This window comes from Pezoporus occidentalis, unplaced genomic scaffold, assembly GCF_034315485.1.
Source record: "Pezoporus occidentalis ecotype Australia unplaced genomic scaffold, CSIRO_AGI_Poc_V1 ctg118, whole genome shotgun sequence".
NCBI lineage: Eukaryota > Metazoa > Chordata > Aves > Psittaciformes > Psittacidae > Pezoporus > Pezoporus occidentalis.
The window spans coordinates 967,288-987,668 of record NW_026912972.1 but is presented as its reverse complement, the minus strand read 5'-3'; the positions used below and the strand labels follow the sequence as shown (position 1 = coordinate 987,668).

General features: G+C 44.1%; 1 protein-coding gene across 4 annotated transcripts in view; it reads left to right on the top strand.

The window, feature by feature from the left end:
• The first annotated feature begins 599 nt into the window (after nt 1-599).
• The window catches only part of AGAP1 (ArfGAP with GTPase domain, ankyrin repeat and PH domain 1), a 320,146-nt gene continuing 300,364 nt past the window's right edge, over nt 600-20,381 (top strand). For 2 of the 4 annotated variants that reach the window (XM_062642581.1, XM_062642573.1), the window contains exon 1: nt 600-1,107. In XM_062642581.1, the coding sequence (XP_062498565.1) occupies nt 945-1,107 (163 nt within the window). In that variant the 5' untranslated portion in view covers nt 600-944. The remainder of the gene's footprint in view (nt 1,108-20,381) is intronic. The other 2 variants (XM_062642604.1, XM_062642588.1) reach the window with 1 other exon arrangement.

Genomic DNA, 20,381 nt, shown 5'->3' with positions numbered 1-20,381 from the left:
GGGCTCAGCAGAAGCCCGGGGAGCCCACGGGGCCATGCTCGGCTCCTCTGTGAGGGCCTTCCCCGCCACGTTCCGCACCACGGCCTCGTCCCGCACCGGGGGTCTTCCTCCACATGCCGCGCACTGCTGCGCGCACGGGGCCACCCACAGGACAGCCACTGCGCCCTCGCCCTGCCGCGGAGGCGGCAGCGGGAGATGGTAGATGGAGCCGGGGGAGTGCCCGGGCCCGCCGTCGCACGGTGAATGAGCGCGCCCCACGCGGTACCTAGGCGTGTGCCCCCCCAACCGCTTACCCCAAGACTACATTTCCCAGAGTGCTATGCGGCGGACACAGCGCTGGCGAGCGGGCGGGGCGTGGCGTGGCCAGCGGCTTGCGCGGTGACGTAACTCGGGGGCGTGGCCTGCGTAAGAGCGTGCAGCGGGGAGAGGAGAAGGACGGTGGGGAGGAGGGGTGTTGGGGTCCGTGTGGGTTGTGGGGGGGGCGGGCGCCGGTTGTCCCGCGGAGCCGTGTGCGGCGCGCAGGGCACGAGAGCGAGGCTGGGCCTGCGTGGAGACGGGGGGGTGCGTGAGGCTGAGGCGGGTCCGGCCATTGGCTGCCGGCGCGGGGGGTGAGGGGGGCGGCGTGGAGCGGGCGCTGTGGAGTTGAGGCGGCGGGGGCCGGCCGGGAGCTCAGCGGCTCCATGGGGCCGGGGCCGGCCGGGTCGCGCTACCCCGGCGCTGCCGTGAAGTGACAGCGGGCGGACAACGGCGGCGGCTTCCCTTGCGGGCGGCGAGGCCAAGGGCTGCTGCCGGCTCGGGGCGGGGGGTCCGGTGAGTGAGGCGGCCGGGGCGCTCCCCCCCACCCCCAGCTCCCGCTGCGCGCCCCGCCTCGCCGCCGCCGCCAGCCGGCCTACGCGGGGGTCTCGGTGCGCGGAGGGAAGGCGGCGGAGGGGAGCGGCCGCGCCATGAACTACCAGCAGCAACTGGCTAACTCGGCAGCCATCCGGGCCGAGATCCAGCGCTTCGAGTCGGTGCATCCCAACATCTACTCCGTCTACGAGCTGCTGGAGCGGGTGGAAGAGCCGGTGCTGCAGAACCAGATCCGCGAGCATGTCATCGCCATCGAAGGTGAGACGGCGACTCCGGCGCGGCGGGCAGCGGGGCAGAGGCGGCGAGGGGAGCCCCCCATGCCATGGCCCTGCACGCAGGGCAGTGCTGGCTCGCTGGGAGCAGCCGCCTACCCGGTCCAGGCTTTATCGGGCGGTAGAGGGGTCTCTTGGCCTGGTCCCCGTGCCCAGCGCGGCCCCTCGGTGCGGGTTTTCCTCCGCAGCCGAGGGAGAGGTGAATGTGTTGAGAGCACGGCGCTGTGGGGAGAAGTTGTTTTGCTACTTGCCTACGGTCCTGCTGGGACTGAGCTGCGGTGGGGAAAGCGGGATGCTCGCTTTGCCTGCAGAGGGGTGGGGGGAAATGAGGTTTTCTTCGGTGCTCCGTGAGGTTTGTGATTTAAAGACGTGTAAAGTGCGGGTTGCGGTTTAGCGGCGGGTACGCAGGATGTGCAGCTGGTTACAGAGCGGTGCTGTGCCTGCGCAGCGGTGTGAGAACAGGTTTGGAGGCAAGATGGAGATAACAGTCTTCTAAGCTTGGATTTATGTGCTTCTGTCCCCGAAGGAGCACTACGGAGACTCGCAAACTGCTTAGGATGTGCAAAATAAGAGGAAAAATAGTCAGGATTGGGAAGTCTGCAGGTATTTTTCTTAACTCTCTCTGGAGTTAAAGAGATTGGACGGAATTGGCCAAGAACATCTGTTTTAAGAAGAAATTGTTGAGTTGTTTTGCACAAGAACTCCATAAGCTTTGCATTGTGTGCTTTAGCTACTGAAATAGCCTGCCACTGTTTTGGAAGGGGTTCAGGCTAGCAGAGTGTGGTGTACAGCAGCTGAAGCACAGAGCTGCTTGAAAACATCTTGTGTTGATGGCCTGCTTGTCCTTATACTATATGTGATAAAAAAGTCCTGATGGAAAAGCTGCTATTGGGATTGTTGCGTGAAAGGCTGCTGTTGCACTGCTCCAGAGCCAGATCAAGCTTGAATAGATAGGCATAATGTTTAATAGACAGACACAGGCGTAATAGACATAATGTTAACGTTTTAGGGGGGAGGAGGCAAACACCCCCTTTTAGTGTCTTGTATAGTGAGTCACTGAGGCTGGCAGTGCCTGTCACTTATTAAAGAACATGTTCCCCAGCTAAGTCTCTGCACCCGACTGAGTATGTGCATATTCTCTGTTGTGTTAGTCACTGTTGAAGTTGTGGCGTGCGGTTTTAGCTTCCTGGAGTCTGGGTTGTTCCCTTCTGAGGGTCATTTGTGCTCTCCTCTTTCACCAAAAAGATAGAAACGTGTTCTTTCCTGTTGTTGGAAGGACATGGCACAGGTACCCCAGTCACTTTCTTGCCTTGTGTTTTGGATTTTGCGGGATAGATGATGCCTTCGGGGAACTTCTTCTTTTTTTTTTTTTTTAGGTGGCAAATAATACATATTTATGTGGTATAAATGTGTTTCTTGAATCAGATGCTTGGGATACAGTGATACAGCCAAGCTGAAGTGGAAGGAGGATGTGAAATACCGCATGTTATCTTCACAGTGTGACTTGTGTTACTCTTTTCATGTATTAATGATTTGTGTTACCGAAGTGTAGCTCAGTTCATTTGTCAGTCACAAAGACTTGAAAACCAAAATAGCAGCCTGCAAATGTGTTCCCAAAGCAGAGTAAAATTTGTGCAGGCAGTTTGCTTAGATTGGACACTTGAGTCATGAAACCAGTGAATGTGATTCATGGGAAAGTTTTATCTAGAAATGTGTGTATCTGAAGTCTTGTCTGTTCTGAGGGCTCTTCAGCTCTTAAATATTAAACATTGCATGTAGTTAAAATAGCCCAAACAACTTCCTTTATCTGTTCCTCAGTGATTCCAGCTTGTAAAACTGTGTGATGATGCCTTGTTGCATGGAGTAAGAACTTGGGAACAGTTATCTCTGTTGTGACTGTTTGATTCCAGTTCTGCTGCAAAGAGTTTAGTGTTGTAATGATGCTCCCCAAACCACAGAACCTTTTGAGTTCAAGGTGCTCAGCTTTTTCACTGGCAGCTGTGGTGTGGTTGGCATGGGGCTGGCATGAGAAAATGTTAAATAACTTCCTGTTGAAGTAGTTCCTTCAAGCAGAATGAGAACTGTACCCATTAAAGAAGTCTTGTTAGTTCAGGTTGCTTTAAGCTGCAGCTCCAATCAACAGGTGCTCCTTGAACAGCTCAAATGATACCTTTCTGCTCAAGAGAGGCTTGACAGCTCTGGAGGAGATCATAGCTGGAATCTAAAGCAATTTAAAACTTATTTCAGTGGAGATGCTGTTGCTTGGTCTCAGAATTTTGTTTTCCATATGGAATGGCACTGTCCTCCCAAATTCCCTGCCAGTGTTCTAGTGTTGGACAGAGCTTGGAGCATCCTGCTGTAGTGGAAGGTGTCCCTGCCCATGGCAGGGGGTTGGAACTGTATGAACTTAAGGTCCCTTCTAACACTAACCATTGATGATTCCCAACACTTGAGATTTCATTGGCAATGTAAACTCTTCAGGTTTTGAGTTGATTATAGGAATGTTTGGACATACTTGCTGGACTGCTGAAATAATGTGAAATCAAAACTGGCCTTTCAGCAGCAGAGGTTTTTGATGTTCAAGTACATGAGTTGTATCTAAACCTAGGAGAGCAAGTGCTAATGCTTCTGCATTGGGTCCGCAATTGACATGGCAATGTTTTTTGCACAGAGATTTTTTTTTTCTTTATATTATTCTAAGTTAGTTGTGATATTGGGTAAAAGAGCTCTGAGTGGGATTAGTTCATTATTTTTAACTCACTGGAGAACTGGTTACATTGAGGTTCTCCTGTTTAACAGACTTGCAAAGTCAGTAGTTTAAAAGCATGTATTTCCATTCTGTTTTGATATGAAATTCATACGAAGTAGCCAAACAGTTTTAGATATTATTATTTAGGCTGTTAACTGTAGTAAAACCTGTCTTCATGTGTTCTGTAGTTCATGAGCTCAGTTTGGTGGGTAGATGCATCAGAACGTGATCAGTATTAAGCAGTTCTTATATCAGGAATATTGTGTGCCTAGAAATGGGATAAAGAGAAGGTGAATTTGGTCTTTAAAATACTGGAGGCATGTGGAGGTTTCAAAGTATGATGGTCTAAAGGTGTGCATTTAGATACGTAGGGGTAGGTAGCACTGAATATGTCAGCTCCAGTTTCAGTCATCCAGACTGAGACTGGTACTATATTGTTATAAAATGTTCCAAATGATGCAAATCCAAGGAAAGAGAGTGGAAAACTTAATTTCTAATGCTACATGAAAGGATTTTAAAACAATTCACCAATGTCAATGTTATCTTGGCTACTATTATATAAAGACACTTTTGCCAATGTACTTAACTCTGAACAGATGCTAATGCAGCAAGTGTGGAGCATCTGAAATAGTTTGCTATCGTTTTACACTTAGCAAGCTCATCAAAACACGTTCTGCTTCACTGCAGGGTTGAAGCGTGTTTTCCTAACTGGGAGATAACTTGAATCCTCCACTAGTAAAGCAGAGATACTAAAGACACAGGCTTCAGTGTGTCTTTCCACCCCAAACAGGAAATCTGATTTTATGCATTAATCAAAGGGGAATTTGTGCTTTAATTCTTACAGATGCCATACCAGCCATTGCTCAGTTATGAATTGCTGTCCTCCAGCTCATTTTGTGATTCCTATTCTATTTTTAATGTAAAATTGAAAAGTAGATTGTGAATACTGCTTTGAGTTTTGAAATGGTGGCTCCAGGAATAATTGAAGTCTTAGAGCAAATATGGAACCTGTATGCTTGGAAATTACATGTTCAGGACAGTGCAAAGATGATCTTACACCAGACAAGGGTGGGTGGGAGTGAATGGTAGGAGGTATAAATCTTGCTTTATTTTCTTGTTCAGTCACTTTTAAAGGTATGGTTTCTTGCAAAGAAAGAAATTTAGGGTGGAGGAAAAGCATCTGATGCATTAGAGGCATATATGTTACCTGATGTGGGACTCCACTTTGGTGTTATTGCCTCTTATGGCCTTTCTTTTCTTGGAGCCGTTTAACTTTGCAGCTCTTTAAATGCTGGTGTTGAGCATGTTGGGGGTTCAATGCTATCATAGCACTGTCTTACAGGAGAAGTTATACTCAATTTTGGAGTTGAGGTAATATGTTAACACTTCTGTGGCTGCTGAAGTGTATGAGACAACTGAGTTGAAAAATGTATATCCTCCAAGAACATTGTTCTCTGTTGTGAAATATAAGACCACAGCCCTTTTTCCTGCTTAATTTACTTGTTCTCTCCTGCTTGATGATAGAAAAATGACAGGCACATCAATGAGCAACCTTCTTTGGCTTCCTAATGTGGAAAGGATATCATTATTAGTTGAAAACATGGGACTTTGCTTTAACTTGCCAGCTTAGTGATAAGGTGAGGGTGCATCACTGCTGCGTAGTAGCTGCCTCTTAATAATACGAGCCTTCCTGCAGATGTAGAGAGCTCATGACTAGGAGCAGAAGCTGATTGTAGTACAAGAGTTGGCATAAAGTTGTATCAGAGCCACAACTTGGAAATCCTAGGATGGTTTGGATCACTCTGAAAACTATTTGAATACCAGTCACTCCCTTTTCTTAGCTCTTCTGTTGAAGCAGACTTGGATCCAGCAGCTGGGGACCTCTGTGCAAGTAAATAAGCCAAGCTCTTGGGGAGGGGATTTCTCTGGGAATATGTTGTAATGTTTCCATACATCAAAAAAATTATGGTATAGTTCAGATGTTTAGGCATAAATGACCAAAGCTGGAAAACCCTCCAAGTAATGCATAAGAGTTTCATTGTGAAACCTTAATAACAATCACCTTGTTGAAGCTATTGTTATCATTGTGCTATTGCCTGTGTAATTTGGATCAAGCTATGAAATTTGAAAGGCTGAAGCTGATTCTCCAGAGAGCCATCTTGCTTCAGATTCCTGGGAGAGAAGGCAACAGCAGAGCATGCTGGGAATATGCCTTTGTGTTTGTTTGCTGGGGGATTCAGTCTGTGTGATTCAGAGGTAGGGAATCTGAACCCATTATCTCTACCCAGTGCATAAATGCATCTGTGTAAGTACTGAGCATGCATATACATGGAAAGCATTGACTTGGGCAGAGCCAGTGCAATACGTTTGGAACAAGTCTCTTAATGCCTTTTCCTGCTCTTTGTGATACCTGACTTTGTGGACCAAGTTGTGTGTTAACCTAACTAAAAGGTAGCATTCCATCTTGCCGTTTGTGACCTTTCAGTGTGGACAGATTGATGTAATGCAGTACCTACCTTGTAGTTTTGGTGGCTAGTATCAACATGGAAAGACCTTTGTTTTCAATGAGGAAGGTAAGTGAAAATGTGTCAATGAGTGAAAATTCAAATGCTTGTCCCTAACTTTAGCTGCCAAGTTAGGTTTGATAGTTGTGACTGAAATTCCTGGCTGAAGTTCCTCTTAATCCGTGCTTTGTCACTCTTCTCACTCAGCAAAAGCTGCATGATTATGTATCAGATGCTTTGAGCGAGTGGCACGCAAGTTACAAATCCAGAGGAAAGCCTTAAACCATTAATTGCTGAGGATAACTTTTTTCCTTGTGCAAAGAAGGAGACATGCTGTGGGTTAACTGATGATGGAACAAATGTGTTGTGAGGCTTGAGGCTTTTCAGGAGCGTGCCAGGCTTCTCCCACCGTTTGCTTTGGGGGATTAGTTTAAAGCAGCATGCAGTAATGCTGAACCAAGGGTTCATGCTGCTGTGTATACAGATCACTGCTTTTAATTCTATTTAAACTGGCAAATGAGTCTTGCTCCCTAAGAAGAGGGGGCACTCAGTGAGGCAGCGGGTTGGACATGTGCTTTGCTTTGGCTGATCTCAAGCACTTTGGGAGAGGCAGCATACCTTGTAACATGGATTGCTTTGTTTACGTTCTGCATTGTGCTTAGTGAAGTACAAAATGGCACTTGCATGTTTGAAAGGTGACGTAGATGCTGAAGTGAAGTGTGTTTACACCTTATGAGAAATACTGTGTTATCCAGCACTGAAGGTACCCGTAGCTTAACTTCAGGTTGTTTGAATCTTGGATCATGTAGTGAAAACTGATGTGGGAATATGATGTATGTTATTAACTGTTAATAGTTAAGGGATGCATCTGTAAGTGTTAGACTATGGTATGTATGTAAGTGAAATAGAAAATCCAACCCAAAACACACTTTTTCTTTGGCAAATGATGGAGGTTGGGAATCACAGAATAGCATCCCAGACTGGTTTGGGTTGGAAGAGACCTTAAAGCTTATCCAGCTCCGACCCCTGCCACAGGCAGAGACACTTTCCACTAGAGCAGGTTGCTCCAAACCCCTGTGTCCAACTTGGCCTTGAACACTGCCAGGGATGGGGCAGCCACAGCTTCTCTGGGCACCCTGTGCCAGCGCCTCAGCACCCTCGCAGGGAAAGAGCTTCTGCCCAAGAGCTCATCTCTATCTCCCCTGTTCTGGCAGGTTAAAGCCATTCCCCTTGTCCTGTCCCTACAGGCCCTTGTCCAAAGACACTCTCCAGGTTTCCTGGAGCCCCTTTAGGCACCGGAGCTGCTCTGAGGTCTCCCCTTAAGGAGCCTTCTCTTCAGGCTGAACAAGCCCAGCTCGTCATTCTTTCTTAAAGCCAAAATCCTCAAAAAGTTCAAGCACACACACAAAAAAAGTGTTTTCTTTTTTTAAGTCACTCCAGCTCCCCAAACAAAGGCTCTTTTTGTCAGTCACCACCCTCACAGTGAAGATTTTTTTCCCTAATGTTTAATCTAAATTCCCCCCTCTTTAAGTTTAAAGCCATTAATAGTGCCAAGCAGTTGAAAAACTTCAGCCCGAACTGAGGGATACCTTGTTCTTTACTGGGTAACAATCAGGAATTGGTTTTGTCCTTACCAGTAAGCAAGGTAAATGGCAGTGCTGGTATTTTTGGCATATCTTTGAAGAAGGGGTAACGTAAGCTCCCAAAGTCGTATTAGCTGAGATGGAGAAGTCAGTTGCATCTCAACTGTGTGACTTTTTGCTGACAGATGCAAGCATCTGCTTCTGGAGAGTTTGTTTTTTTCAGGGTATTCTTTGACTGACACACACAGAGCTTTACATCATTTGTGGGGAAGAAACCTAAAATGATTCTTTAGTAACCACAGTGGATAAAGTTCTCTGTTCTGGGAAGGTATTGAATTAAACGGCTTCAATAATCTGAATATCTGTGAGAATAAGAGATTTGTCTTCTGTAGTATTAGGTTTTGTCCTTGACTGCCTTCCAGCACTGCTTGTGCTTTGTCACCTATACTGAGGGAAAACTGTGCCTATTCTTCTCTTATATTCTCAGAGTAACTTGAAATAATTGAGCAAAGATAGTGCTAGATATGGACCAGTTGTGAGATGCTGCTGTTGTTTCACTTAAAGACTTCTGGAATTCTGTACCATTAGAATATAAGTATACTTTCGTGGAAGTCATCTCTCTATGGAGAGATAGACACAGGGAGTCCCCATGGTGAAGTAAGTGGTGGTTATGTTTTGCTGTTTGAAGTCATAGGTATTGAACCTCATTGCTGAACCTGTTTTAGTGTTCAAACACGGTGAGAAGATATAGTTCAAGTGCAGCAATAAACTCTTCAGTCTGTGGGTACAGGGCACTGAAATGCTTTTGGAGCAATGAGGTTAAGCTTTAAACAGGATTTTACGAAATCGGGAACACTTCAGTTCTGTTCCATCTGTATGGAAAAAACTCTCCAATTATTTCCTAGTCTTCTGAACAGAGCTTTTGATCCCAAGTTGTTTGCAATTAATTTGTATTTCCGCAGTTGTGATAAGATTGTAAATGCTGCAAGGATCTTGTGACTGATATTGGAAATAAGGCTCCAGTGCTGTTTGGCTCAGATGGGTTTGGGCTACCAGGGATCTGCAACTAGTTAGAAAGCTTGCTTTAGATTCTGAGTTCCAAGGTGGAAAGAGAGAGGTGGTCAGGTTCCTCTGTTAGGAGTGAATCCCTTTTGGGCAGCTGGCAATTCGAAAGCCCTCTGGAAGTATTTAATGTCCTCTTGTGAGTGGATGGAAGCAGCTGTGTTAATCAGGATATGCACATTCAACCTCATTAATGCCAGGTTTCTGGCTAATACTGTCTGTAGGGCCTGTGTAAGTGTACAAATAAAAGTGTGTTAAGTTGTCAGTGTGTGTCTAACCCAGTGAATGACTTGAGTTTTCCTTTTTCTTGTTGCTGAAGTAAGCTTCAGTTAACCACTTCAGGAAGCAAGTATTAAAGCCGCAGGGTTGAGGTGTGTGTGAAATGGGTAATTTCATTGTCTTGTTTTATAGCTTTATTTGTTTGCATAGTTGGCTAATGAATGTCAGCCTAATGATTAGGCAGCTATTGTGGTAAGTTTGCCTTCTCTATGGCTGTACAGGCAGGCAAAGGGCCTCTTAAGCTTACTGGAATGGAATCCAGAGCAGTTTGGAAGGGATTGAAGGAGCGTTTAGAGCCTCAACCAAACTAATGCTCATGCAAGTTAACATGAAACCTGTAGAGAACCCACTTTGACTTGAGCTTGGTGATGCTTACATTTTCTATTGAACTAAAGCTGCAGATGAAATTTTTCCTGACAGTAAATTTTCTGTTCACTTACACCACTGTATGCGTACTTTACAACTGTATTTTCCAGTAACATAACATAAGATGCATCAATATAGTCACTGCTACAAGATTTTGTAGTCATGCTGTAACTTACTCTCACTACTCTGTTAAATGTATGGTAGTGTACAAACGTGTGATTGTCATTATATCTTACTGGTGCCACTTCCCGTGCTCAGCAGAGCAGCCAGGAGCCCATCTTTTAGGTATCGCAGCAACCGTGTTCTCTAGAGGAAATATGCCAAAAGCATGGCACTCTGAGTGCCCAGACAGCAGGCATTTAAATGTATACCACTTCACTTGGCTAATGTCTGTGTGTCCCAGTTAACCAGTTGTGAACCACAGCAGGGCTTTGTGCATCGCTTGGTCACTAATGCCAGTGTCTCAGGATGCTTAAATAAGGAGGTGGCTGGCATATGGATTTGTGCTAACATGGAAGGTGAGCGTAGCAGGGAGATAGCAGTGAATTTCCTCAGAGATACTAAGCAATAAGATAAATAGGTGAAAGTCGGATAGGAGGTCGCTAAATTGACATACATCCTCATGCCTGCTGTTCTAGATAGTATTGGAGGCATAGTTAGAAATGGGTATCAAGCTCCTGAGAGAAAGATGGGCTGTATATCTCTGATTTGGATAACTCCACTGTTCAGCACTAAACATAGAATGATAGCTTGAAAAAATCTTGATAGGTATGGCATTTGATAGAATGCTGATAAAGCAGCTGCAAATCTTTTTGTTATGAATTGCACCAGCTCTGCTCCTGGAGAGAAAGTATCCCTGCTTGTGTTCCCCAGGTGCAAGTGTCAACCATCAAAACTAAGGAATAATGACAGTGAAGAAAAGTAATGCTCCTTTGCTTTCCTGAGCATAAAATCAATCAAAGGTGTGATAGAGTTTATAAATGCTTTTCTAGTAATGTTTTGTTAGTGCTTTTAATACACACTAAAGTCTTCATAGGATTACTTTCTTTTTTGATGCTGTGATTATAGGCTCAGTAGTAGTTTTCCTACAAAAGACATTGCTCAGAGAACATTTGGCTTAGATTGCTCTTAGAATTTGGGATTGAAAAAGTTCTGTGGATCTCAGGGCAAGCTTCTGCACGGGATGGTGTCCATGACATGAAGCTGAACCTTTGCATGAAACTTGGCAATGCTACTGGTATGCTCTATGTGAAGAAAATCTATAGCTGCAGCCTTAGTGCATTGGGGCTCTCCTAGAATCGTTTATCACTTTTCTGTGGCAGTTCTGTTACTTGAATCTGAAGCTGCTGTTGGTTCACTCTAGGAGTTAAATAAATGAAAGCAGGATGGGATAGAAACAAGCTCTGGAAAGCTATTCCTTTACCCTGTGACAGCTCATCTATTCAGTCTCATTTCATTACTTTTCTCATGCAAAATAAGACTAATTTCAACCTGCGTTAATTAAGCTTCACAAACGCTGCTGTGAGATTACAGCATGGAATAGCATCTAGATGGATAACAGTGCATTAGTTGATGGGTGGAAGGATCTTGCTGTTGCCTTCTCTTGAAAAAACTGAATTCGAGTGGGGTGGAGCTGGCCAAAAGGGCACAGCTTGCTTGAGGCAAAGATGCTGTGAATACATCGGTGTGTAACCCCCTGAAGGAGGCAGTGATGGTGTTAATCAGCTGCTAACACTGCTAGCCAGGCAGGACACAAATATTTACAGTGAGCATCTGCCTTGGTAGCTGCTTCATGCATTTTAAAGCTAGGATTTTAGCTGAAGTCAGGGTTGCTACATGGCTTACAGAAAGACAGTGCTAGGAATCTTTTGCTTACTGGAACATCTTGCTTCCTGCATCATAGAGTGAATGAAGTTAGCGCATTGCTGGCTTGATTTATGCTGCTAATTGCTGTGGTGGTTGATGTAAGCTGCATGTACTAATTGCTTGCTTGCTAGTCCTTTCCCATTTGTCTGACAAAAGGTTTTAGAATAGGCATTATATGTTTTTTAACACTGGCCAGCAACAAACAGAAACAATTGGAGGGCCCTGACGTACTTTTCCATCCAACACCTAAAGGGGCTACAGGAAACCAGGAGAGGGGCTTTGGACAAGGGCCTGTAGGGAGTGGATGAGCTTTAAGGAACCTTCCAACTGAAATCATTCCATGATCCTATGATTTTAGTCACTGTAATATGGTTTTAATGTAGTCTCATTGTTCTTCATGGTGTTTAAACCGCCTCTGGAAAAATACTTTTTCAAAGCATGCTGGTTTTTTTTTTTCCCCATCCTTAAACTGAAACATTGCCCTTATCTGTATGGTAAAGGTAGAATATGTATGATAGTTGACTGTGCAGTTCTAGCTAGTGAATGATGTGATGTGCCATTTGAATTTGCAGTGATGCATACATGCCTCCAGAGCAGCAGAAACTGCAGTGAGCAAAGCAGATGGGTTTTGCTTTAAATCACTATGTCAATAAGGTAGTTTATTCAGGCTGAGCGGCTGCCTGCTAGAAACTTGACTGCAACTACTATCATCTTGGAAGAAAGCAACACTAAGGTGAGCCACTTGAGAAGTCCTCTGATATTCCTTGATTTCAGTGAAAGGTGCTGTCAGAGGGACCTCTGTTACTGTGCCATGTTAATCCATTTCATAGCATCACAGACTGGTTTGGGTTGGAAGGGACCTTAAAGCTCATGTGGCATATTGAAGCTGGCACACAACTCTTTAGGTTAATGCAGAGGTCTTGTGCAGGTTGTGGGACTTATTAATGGGCTGTGTACAGGATGTTTAGGCCGTAATGATGTTGTGTGCTATCAGTGTTGTTAACACCTGAGCTAACTGGCTCGAGTATGCTGAGAAAGTCTTGTAGTTTTAAATGGGATGAGTTTTGAGATGTGTTCTCCAGCAGATTCTGAAACAGCTGGGTGTTGAGAAATGGTTAAATAGCCTGAATATGAAGTGTGTCTATTCCCTCAGTGTTAGTCTCTTGCCTGCCTCTCTTAACGTTTTAAATCAATAAAAAGCTATGTCAGCAGAGGGAGGACCTCTGGGGAACACATTCCCTGTACAGTCATTAACATACAGCTTCCACTGGGGATGTGTGTGGAGAAAGCTATAGTGTGAGGTGTCCCTGCCCATGTCAGGGGGGTTGGAGCTAGATGAACTTAAGGTCCTTTCCAACCCTAACTATTCTATGATTACATGATTCCAGAACCCCCCTCTACTATCTTGTGACTCTTGATCTGTTTGGGTTAATCCCTGTTAGCTTCACTTCTGTTCTTAGGGTGTGTGTTTGTCCTGGGAGGACCATGTCAGGATTGAAGAAAAAGATGTTTGTGTGCATATCAGGTGCTTGTTGAAGCATTAGAAGTATAAAAAGCTAAAATGGAGAATGAGTGCAGTAGGCTTAAACTGGAAAAGACATGGTTTAAATGTCCATAAAGCTCTGAAAACCAGCAGGAGTGGTAGCAACACTGATTATGGCCTTCAGGTTTTGTATTGCCAAAGTACTGGAGTACCACTGTCTTGTACAGACTCAAATCAAAAGCAGTGATAGTTAAGTGATAGCTGGATAACAGTCCAGCCTTTTCAAGCAGAACATAAAATTATGAGTCTTAGAAGATCGTTTACTAAAGGTCTTGAAAATGTTGACTCTTTGTAAGAGCCAGTTGTTGCCATCCAAAGTGGGATTTATGTGTTGAATGCCGTGGCCAAGCTATTCCATAAGCACTTCTACATGGCCCAGGACTGATCTGAAAGCCCATTCGGTGGTTGCTACTGGTCCTGGAGCTAGAATCATTTTGGACTTGATCTCAAGGTCTTTTGCAACCTAGTTCATTCTGTGATTCTATCAGTTGCTCAGACTGTTTCTGTATGGACATAGTTGTCTTGAGCACAACAAAAAGTAAGAGAGAACAAATGGAATTTGAGTGCATGGGAGTTGTGTATGAGAACTGTATGAGGTGTAATGTTCTCCTTGGAAAGGTGGACAGATAGAAACCTCTATGCTGATGAGAAATGTGAGATGCGAAGTCATTACCTGGGGAGAGAGTGCAGGGTTTAGTTTTTAACCATGCAGCTTGTAAGTAAGTAATGCCTATGAAGCTGTACAAATAGAGTTTAATGGTCAAGATAACTATATATACTTGAGGCATGGAATAGGTAGTGGTTTTCAAACTTGAAAGAACCTTTTTTTTCCTTAGTGTTCGCTTCAAAGCAGGACAAACAGGCCATTGAAAAGGGGGTGATGGCTGCAATATAGAGGCCTTAGTGTATGTTTGTTTTACTCTAGCAGACTTCATGGATGGTTGCAGGCTGTTAGCTTCTGGAAATAAGCAGCAGCAAATTGTCGTAATGCTTCCAGACCAGCAGCTCTTCCTGGGAGACTTTGGGATATAAGCCAGAATGACAGAACTTGAGGGGAATTCTGAAGGCTTCCAGAATACCATTTTCATCTGTTTGAGTGTTGTGAAGGGCTCTGACATTGGACTTGGCTCTGCTTCTGGTCCTTCCGACTACCAGCTTTAAGTCTGACTTCTGTATTTAGCCATTGATATATAGTGTACCATAATGAGCATCTGATTTAAAGGGAAAGATTTTTAGCTACAAGTAGGCTGTGGCACTTGTTTAATTTGCATCTTCCATCTACTTGTCAGGAATTGTATTAATTTGCAGTTAGCTTTGAAGTGTTTAAAATGAAAGAGTCCTGCGTTCATTTCCTGAACGGAGGAGTGACAATAAATCAAGTTGCTTTTATTTATGTTGCATTCAAGTGCAGTGTGACAGGGGAGGATTTGTAGGAAGGAATATGTAAAGCACCTTGCTAATGACAAATTGTGACCTCAGATTGAAATAACTGAGATATCAAATCTAATTCTGATCCCATTTAGTGGTGCACTTTGTGACTCTGTGATTTTTCCTGTTTGCACGCGAGGTTTGCTGTAACATGGTGGTTTTCATCCAGTGGCCAAACTGACTTGGGTAAAAAGAAACAAACATTCTAACTTAGTCTTTGTGTCTGCTCTCTAGGAGGTGAAGGCTTTACGTTGAGCAAAGGATAAAGTATTTGCTGACAGTTGGCCTATTGCTAATCTTATGTAAATGATGTATTGAAGCAGCTGAGGCCTGATTAATAATGAATAAAGTAGCTGCAGTACTAAGACAGTCTTTGGGGAAAACTACAATAACCAGGCTTCGTAAAACTGTCTTCAGGAGGCTTGCAGGGTAAGTTAGTCAGGTAAGTTTGTGACTCGAGGGTGATATTTCTGTGCTCTTTGGGCCTTCCATTCAGCTTCTATTCAGACTGAGGTGATGTGCCGCTTGATTCCCAGTTCAGATATAGCTGAAAATAATACTAGGAATGTGAAAGGTTTTTGGTAAAGTGAAGTAAAAATGTATGAACGTTGCTGACAATGGATACAGATCTTCACTGAGAGTATAGCTTAGGAGTGGGTGAGCCTGTAACAAGTAATTCACTGTTGCAAAAAGAGGAGGGTCCTTCCACCCCATCACCTCCTTTGACAAGTTCTGCCCTTTCAGAAACCGGCTCACTGTAAAAAAATAAGTAATTAGTTAATTACTTTGAAGAGCAACAATTCATTGGGGACTGTAGTGATAGGACCAGGGGTGGTGTGTTCAAACTGAAACAGGGGGATTTAGGTTAGATATGAGGAAGAAGTTTTTTACTGTGAGGGTGATGACTGGAGCTGAGGAACAGTTTCTTCCCCAGAGGGTGCTCAGGCATTGGAACAGGCTGCCCAGGGCAGGGCTGGAGTCACCGTCCCTGCAAGTGTTCACACACTGTGGAGATGAGGCCTCAGTGCCATGGGTTAGTGGTGGCCTTGGCAGTGCTGGGGAATGGTTGGACTGGGTGAGCTTAAAGGGCTTTTCCAACCTGGCTGATCCTGTGATTCTGTGTACTGTGTCCTGGGCTTAAAGGAAAGGAGCACCACATTCTTGAAGTCATATTGTTCTATGCTAATGCTGCTCTGTGTTGACAGCTTGGTATGGTATAATTTAAGTAATGCTTTAATGAATGGTTGACTGTGGTAATTTGTTATTGTTGAGATTAATTGCACACTTATGGGAGCAGCTGTTGGCCAAACCAGTCAGTGAAGTTTTGCATTGGACACTTGACATTCTCTGGAAAACGCTGATTTATCGCAAACGGATAGATGTGTGAGTGCTTGAGTAGGTTTGACTGGGTGTCCTTGCACTCAGTCTTTTCAGTCTGTACTATGAGATTGGTCTGCTCTGTATTTGCCCCCTTCTGTCAGTGGGTGTGGAGGACCGTGCCATGCTGTGGAAAATACATGTAATGATACTGCCTATGAAGTAAACATCTAGTTATCAAAGCAATGGTACTGCAGAGGACTGGCTGAATCAATCTGTGCTGGGGGGAATGGAGGGAAACAAGTCCACTGAGTGTGAATTTCCTTAAGTGGCTGTTTTGGATCAGTGGACATCTCTTAAAGGTACCTGTAGCTGCAAGCAGTAAGTAAAGGAGAATCATAATCTAGAACATGGGACTGGCTGGGAATGTGTGGGGCTTAGCAACTTGAGGTGTTAAGTGCTTTTGAGCAGAACACAGTCTTGTAGGGTGGATCAGTGAGTGTTCTTTGCTGTTCTGCTTGCAATGAAGCTAAGCCTGCTTGGAAGTTTGATGTACCCTGTTTTTCAAATCCTCAGGTTTCAGAGCACATACTGGGATGTTTTTAGTTTATTGAGAAAGTGCTCAGTGGAGGGAAATGACAGAGCAAACTGGTGTGTCTGCTGCAGACCCTGTGTTTTTTGTGCTGCATTTCTGGCAAGTGTTTTTCCATCTCGTTCTGGCTATTGCCTTCCTAAAACTTGTGGTGATCACGTTGATATTCTAAATATCCAAGTGAGATTTAGAACTCTAAATGCATCGTAGCACAGAAATGTTGTAATGGTGAAAGAGTTGTGAAGTTTAAACCAAGTTCTCTGTTGCCAAATACAAGGTAATGTGATTTCTAACTTGTGTTACAGATGGACAATCAGAGTACATGAACAGGAGGAAGTGTGCTTTTTGTTTTTGTGTCTTTTGGAATGCAATGAACATCTGAGACAGATCTGTTGCTAGGACATTATTCCAGGTAGCTATTAGTTAACGGGATTACAGAAGTCTCACTAAAGAACTCACTGCTGCTCAGTTTGTGAGCATCTTCCCTGAGCATATTGTTAGTGACTAGTATTACCCCTGATCAGTTAAGTAAAGAATGCTCTTCTCTATGAAATTAAAGCATCTTCCACATGACATGGGTCTCAAGTTCTAGGTGATGGTTAATGAAAACACATTCTGTCTTATTGCTAGGCAGTGTTGGCCTTTTAAAAATGCATGCTGTTAACTGCTGCTGCTAATTTTGGAGCATGTGTTCTTGAAATGCCAGTACCAGTTCATATTTACCAGAATTGAAAAGAAAGGGACTTTTCAGTCCCCGAAGATGTGTAAAAATTACTGTATTATGTGCAAGTTCTGTGTTTAATTCTGTTGTGGTTGAGGCTCTGGAGTTCTTGACTGATGCTCACTTAGGTCAAGTAACTGCACAGGCTGTGCAAACTTCAAGCAATATACCTATGCCTGAGCATGTATTAAAGACAAGTACTAATCCTGTGGAACAAGGATTCAGCATGTCAAAGGTGATCTCTTGTGCTGGCATCCAGGTGGAAATGTAGGAATTGGTCTAAGTGCTAACTTAGAGCTTACTGCGGCTGTCACCAGTGAACCTGTATCTGTCATCCCACAGTGGATGGACCGCTCTGCATTCAGGGTTTGATCTCCTGGCAAAGCTTGGTGACACCAAAAGGGGTGACCACCTCTCTGGCACAAGCACTAAGGGATATGGGTTAGGGTGGGCTTGGCAGTGCTGGGTTAACAGTTGGACATTATTATCTTAAAGGTCTTTTCCAACCGAAACAAATCTGTGATTCTGTGTGGTGTTGATAAGGGGAAGCACTGTCAATTGGACACCAAGTGCTTACCCCTGGTGTTCTCAGCCCATCTGAAGCCTTTCCTTGAAGGGCTCTGGTGATTGAGGTCTCTGATAGCCACTGATACTACAGTTAGTTTCTAATATAAAGCTGATTGATCTTGATATTAAAAGCAATAAAGTTTGTTTTCACTGCTCCTTGGTGAATGGCTTCTAAGTTTTGATCATCCTGATAACTGTGCTGTCTTCTGTTAGCAGCAGCCTTAACCAGGCTCTGTGCTGTGCTTTTGTTATGCCTTCGCTGTTTGCTGTGCGGGTGATGAACGGACATCCTCACATATCTCTGTAGTTAAAGTCTTTATCACGACAAACCTGAAAAGGAACCACAAACTTTCAGCTGCTTTTCAAAGGTTTTCCTCAATGTAAGGAAAATGCTCATAATCTTATGTGACAGAGAAGGACCTGCTTGGGAGAGGAGCTTGCTGCCTGTGTGAGGACAAGGAACCAGGTAACTGGGCTACTTTGAGGAAGCCTCAGAAATCAGATCATTTTCCTAATGGCATGAGCTGAAGCATAGGTGTTTCTCCTGGTTTAAGTGTGGTCTGTGTGGCAGCTGAAGCTGTGTGAGGAGAGGAACAGGGATGGCGGAGTGCCACTTGTCTGAACCAGGGCTGCAGGTATGGGTGACTGCCTCTGATAATAGCCATTCTTTGTCACGTAATTGAAGGTAACATTTGTCTCAAGGTACCTAGAAAGAAATACTGGCTCTTCAGAACCAATTCTTACTCCTTTTCTTGTTCCTTTCTGTCTAGAACAAGTGATTACTACCAGGTGTTTGTAAACAGACACAGAGTGTGTATTGAATGCTTAAGTCTGATTGAATGCTTGATCCTGTAATCACTTGCAAGGATTATCTTTCCAAACAAATCTGCCAAATCCTACATTATTTCATGGAAATATTGAGCCAGCTGCTAGGTCTGATGCTTGTTTATCAATAGAAAAAGTGGGGTTTGGTGTAAGTACTGTGTTCAGAACTGGAACTTTGCCTCAGCTTGTTTATGGGCTTAGCAGGACAAATAGGACATAGTACTGAACAGCAAGAGTCGCTTGTCAGCTGAACTACAGAAATGACACTGTACTCTGAACTGAACGCTCCAGGACATGGAAAAGACAAGGAGTGATGGGTGAAAGTTACTCCTGGGGAGAATCCAGTTGAACACTAAAGAAAATATTTTCCCAGTGAGAACAATCAGCCATTGGAGTAATCTCCCCAGGGGAAGTGGTAGATTCCCCAACACTGGACACTGTTAAGATTTGGCTGGACAGGGTGGTGAGGCATCTAATGCTTTACCAAGAAATGTTGGACCAGATGATCCTTGAGGCCCCTTCCAACCTGGTGCTTTATGAGAAGTTCACCAGGCTTTATCATTCAAGTTGGACACCTTCAGAGCCTCATTTAGCAAACAGAGCTGCCAATGAACTGTGATCTGTATGCAGATCAGAAGCAGGGATCAAGCTGACTTTGCTGCTGGCTGCTACTTGGAGCTTTATTATTTCATCAGGTTTTGCGGATCTCCAGAATTCCTGCACTGTTGGGTCATGTCTAAAATCAGTTGTGGCTGATGAGCTTGGAGAAGGTTTTAGACAATGATGCTTTTTAGGACTTTGTCAGATGCTCACTTGGCTCTAACTGTTGCAGGATAATAACTGCAATAATAAATGTAGCAAAGAAACTGGATCTTCTTGCATTCTCTGAGCTGTTGTTACGAGAATGATATAATGGGATTTATGAGAAAGGATGGAGAGCAAGCTGTTGTGGCTGAGCAGGAAGAGAAGCATTTTGACTTGGGCCTAATAACTGTTCAGTGGGAAGAATTGAGATGTACTTTGAGCAACTGAAGTGCAATGTAAAAAGGAGTAGTACATGAAAAGGTCCATAAGAATTTGGTATCTTCACTTATTTGAAGACTTAGCTGTAATAGCTTGTTACCTTTTGCTTTGTTACAGATAAGAAGTTGGTGATGTTGAAGCTGGTTAGTTGGAAATGAGTTTTAGTTGTTTTATGGATCAGTTGTGTCTGATTTTTGATCTGAAACTCAGGCAGGAACCTAAAGTAAAAAGCCTGAAGTGACTCTGGCTTGCTGTCCATATGATACACTCTGTTCTCTCCTGCCTGTGATTGTACTTGTAAGTGTTGGAATAACTGATTGCTGCTACCTTATTATTACCCTCATCTTCTTAAAGAGCCTTCTGATGAGTTTCCTTCTCTACACTAATAGCTAATGATGGAGATGGACAGAGCTTCTCCAGAAGATCTTCAGGGTGTCTCAGGCTTTTATTAGTGCTTACACTTGCATGAAAGAGCTGATGATAAGCAGGAAACTGAAACAGGAGGTGAATGGATGCCCAAGGTAATAAACACATTCAGAAAAGTACCTTGGGTTTGTATGGAAGGACAAGAGTGAGGTGCATCTGTAGCCACCCTTCTCAGCTCAGAGGTTTAGAGCAAGAGATGTATTACTGAGGTTTGAACTAGTGCATTCTCTAGCACTGTGCAAGTGGAAAAGGGGATCAGTGTGAGTTGGTTGATGGGTAGGGAGGAAATGTTAGAAAACACCTTAAAGGACAGGAAGTTCTTGCCATTAAGAATAATCTCCAGTGAGGGGAGGGCTCAGTTCAACAGTTGCACTTAGCTTAAATTGACCAATCCAGTTGAATTCAGGCT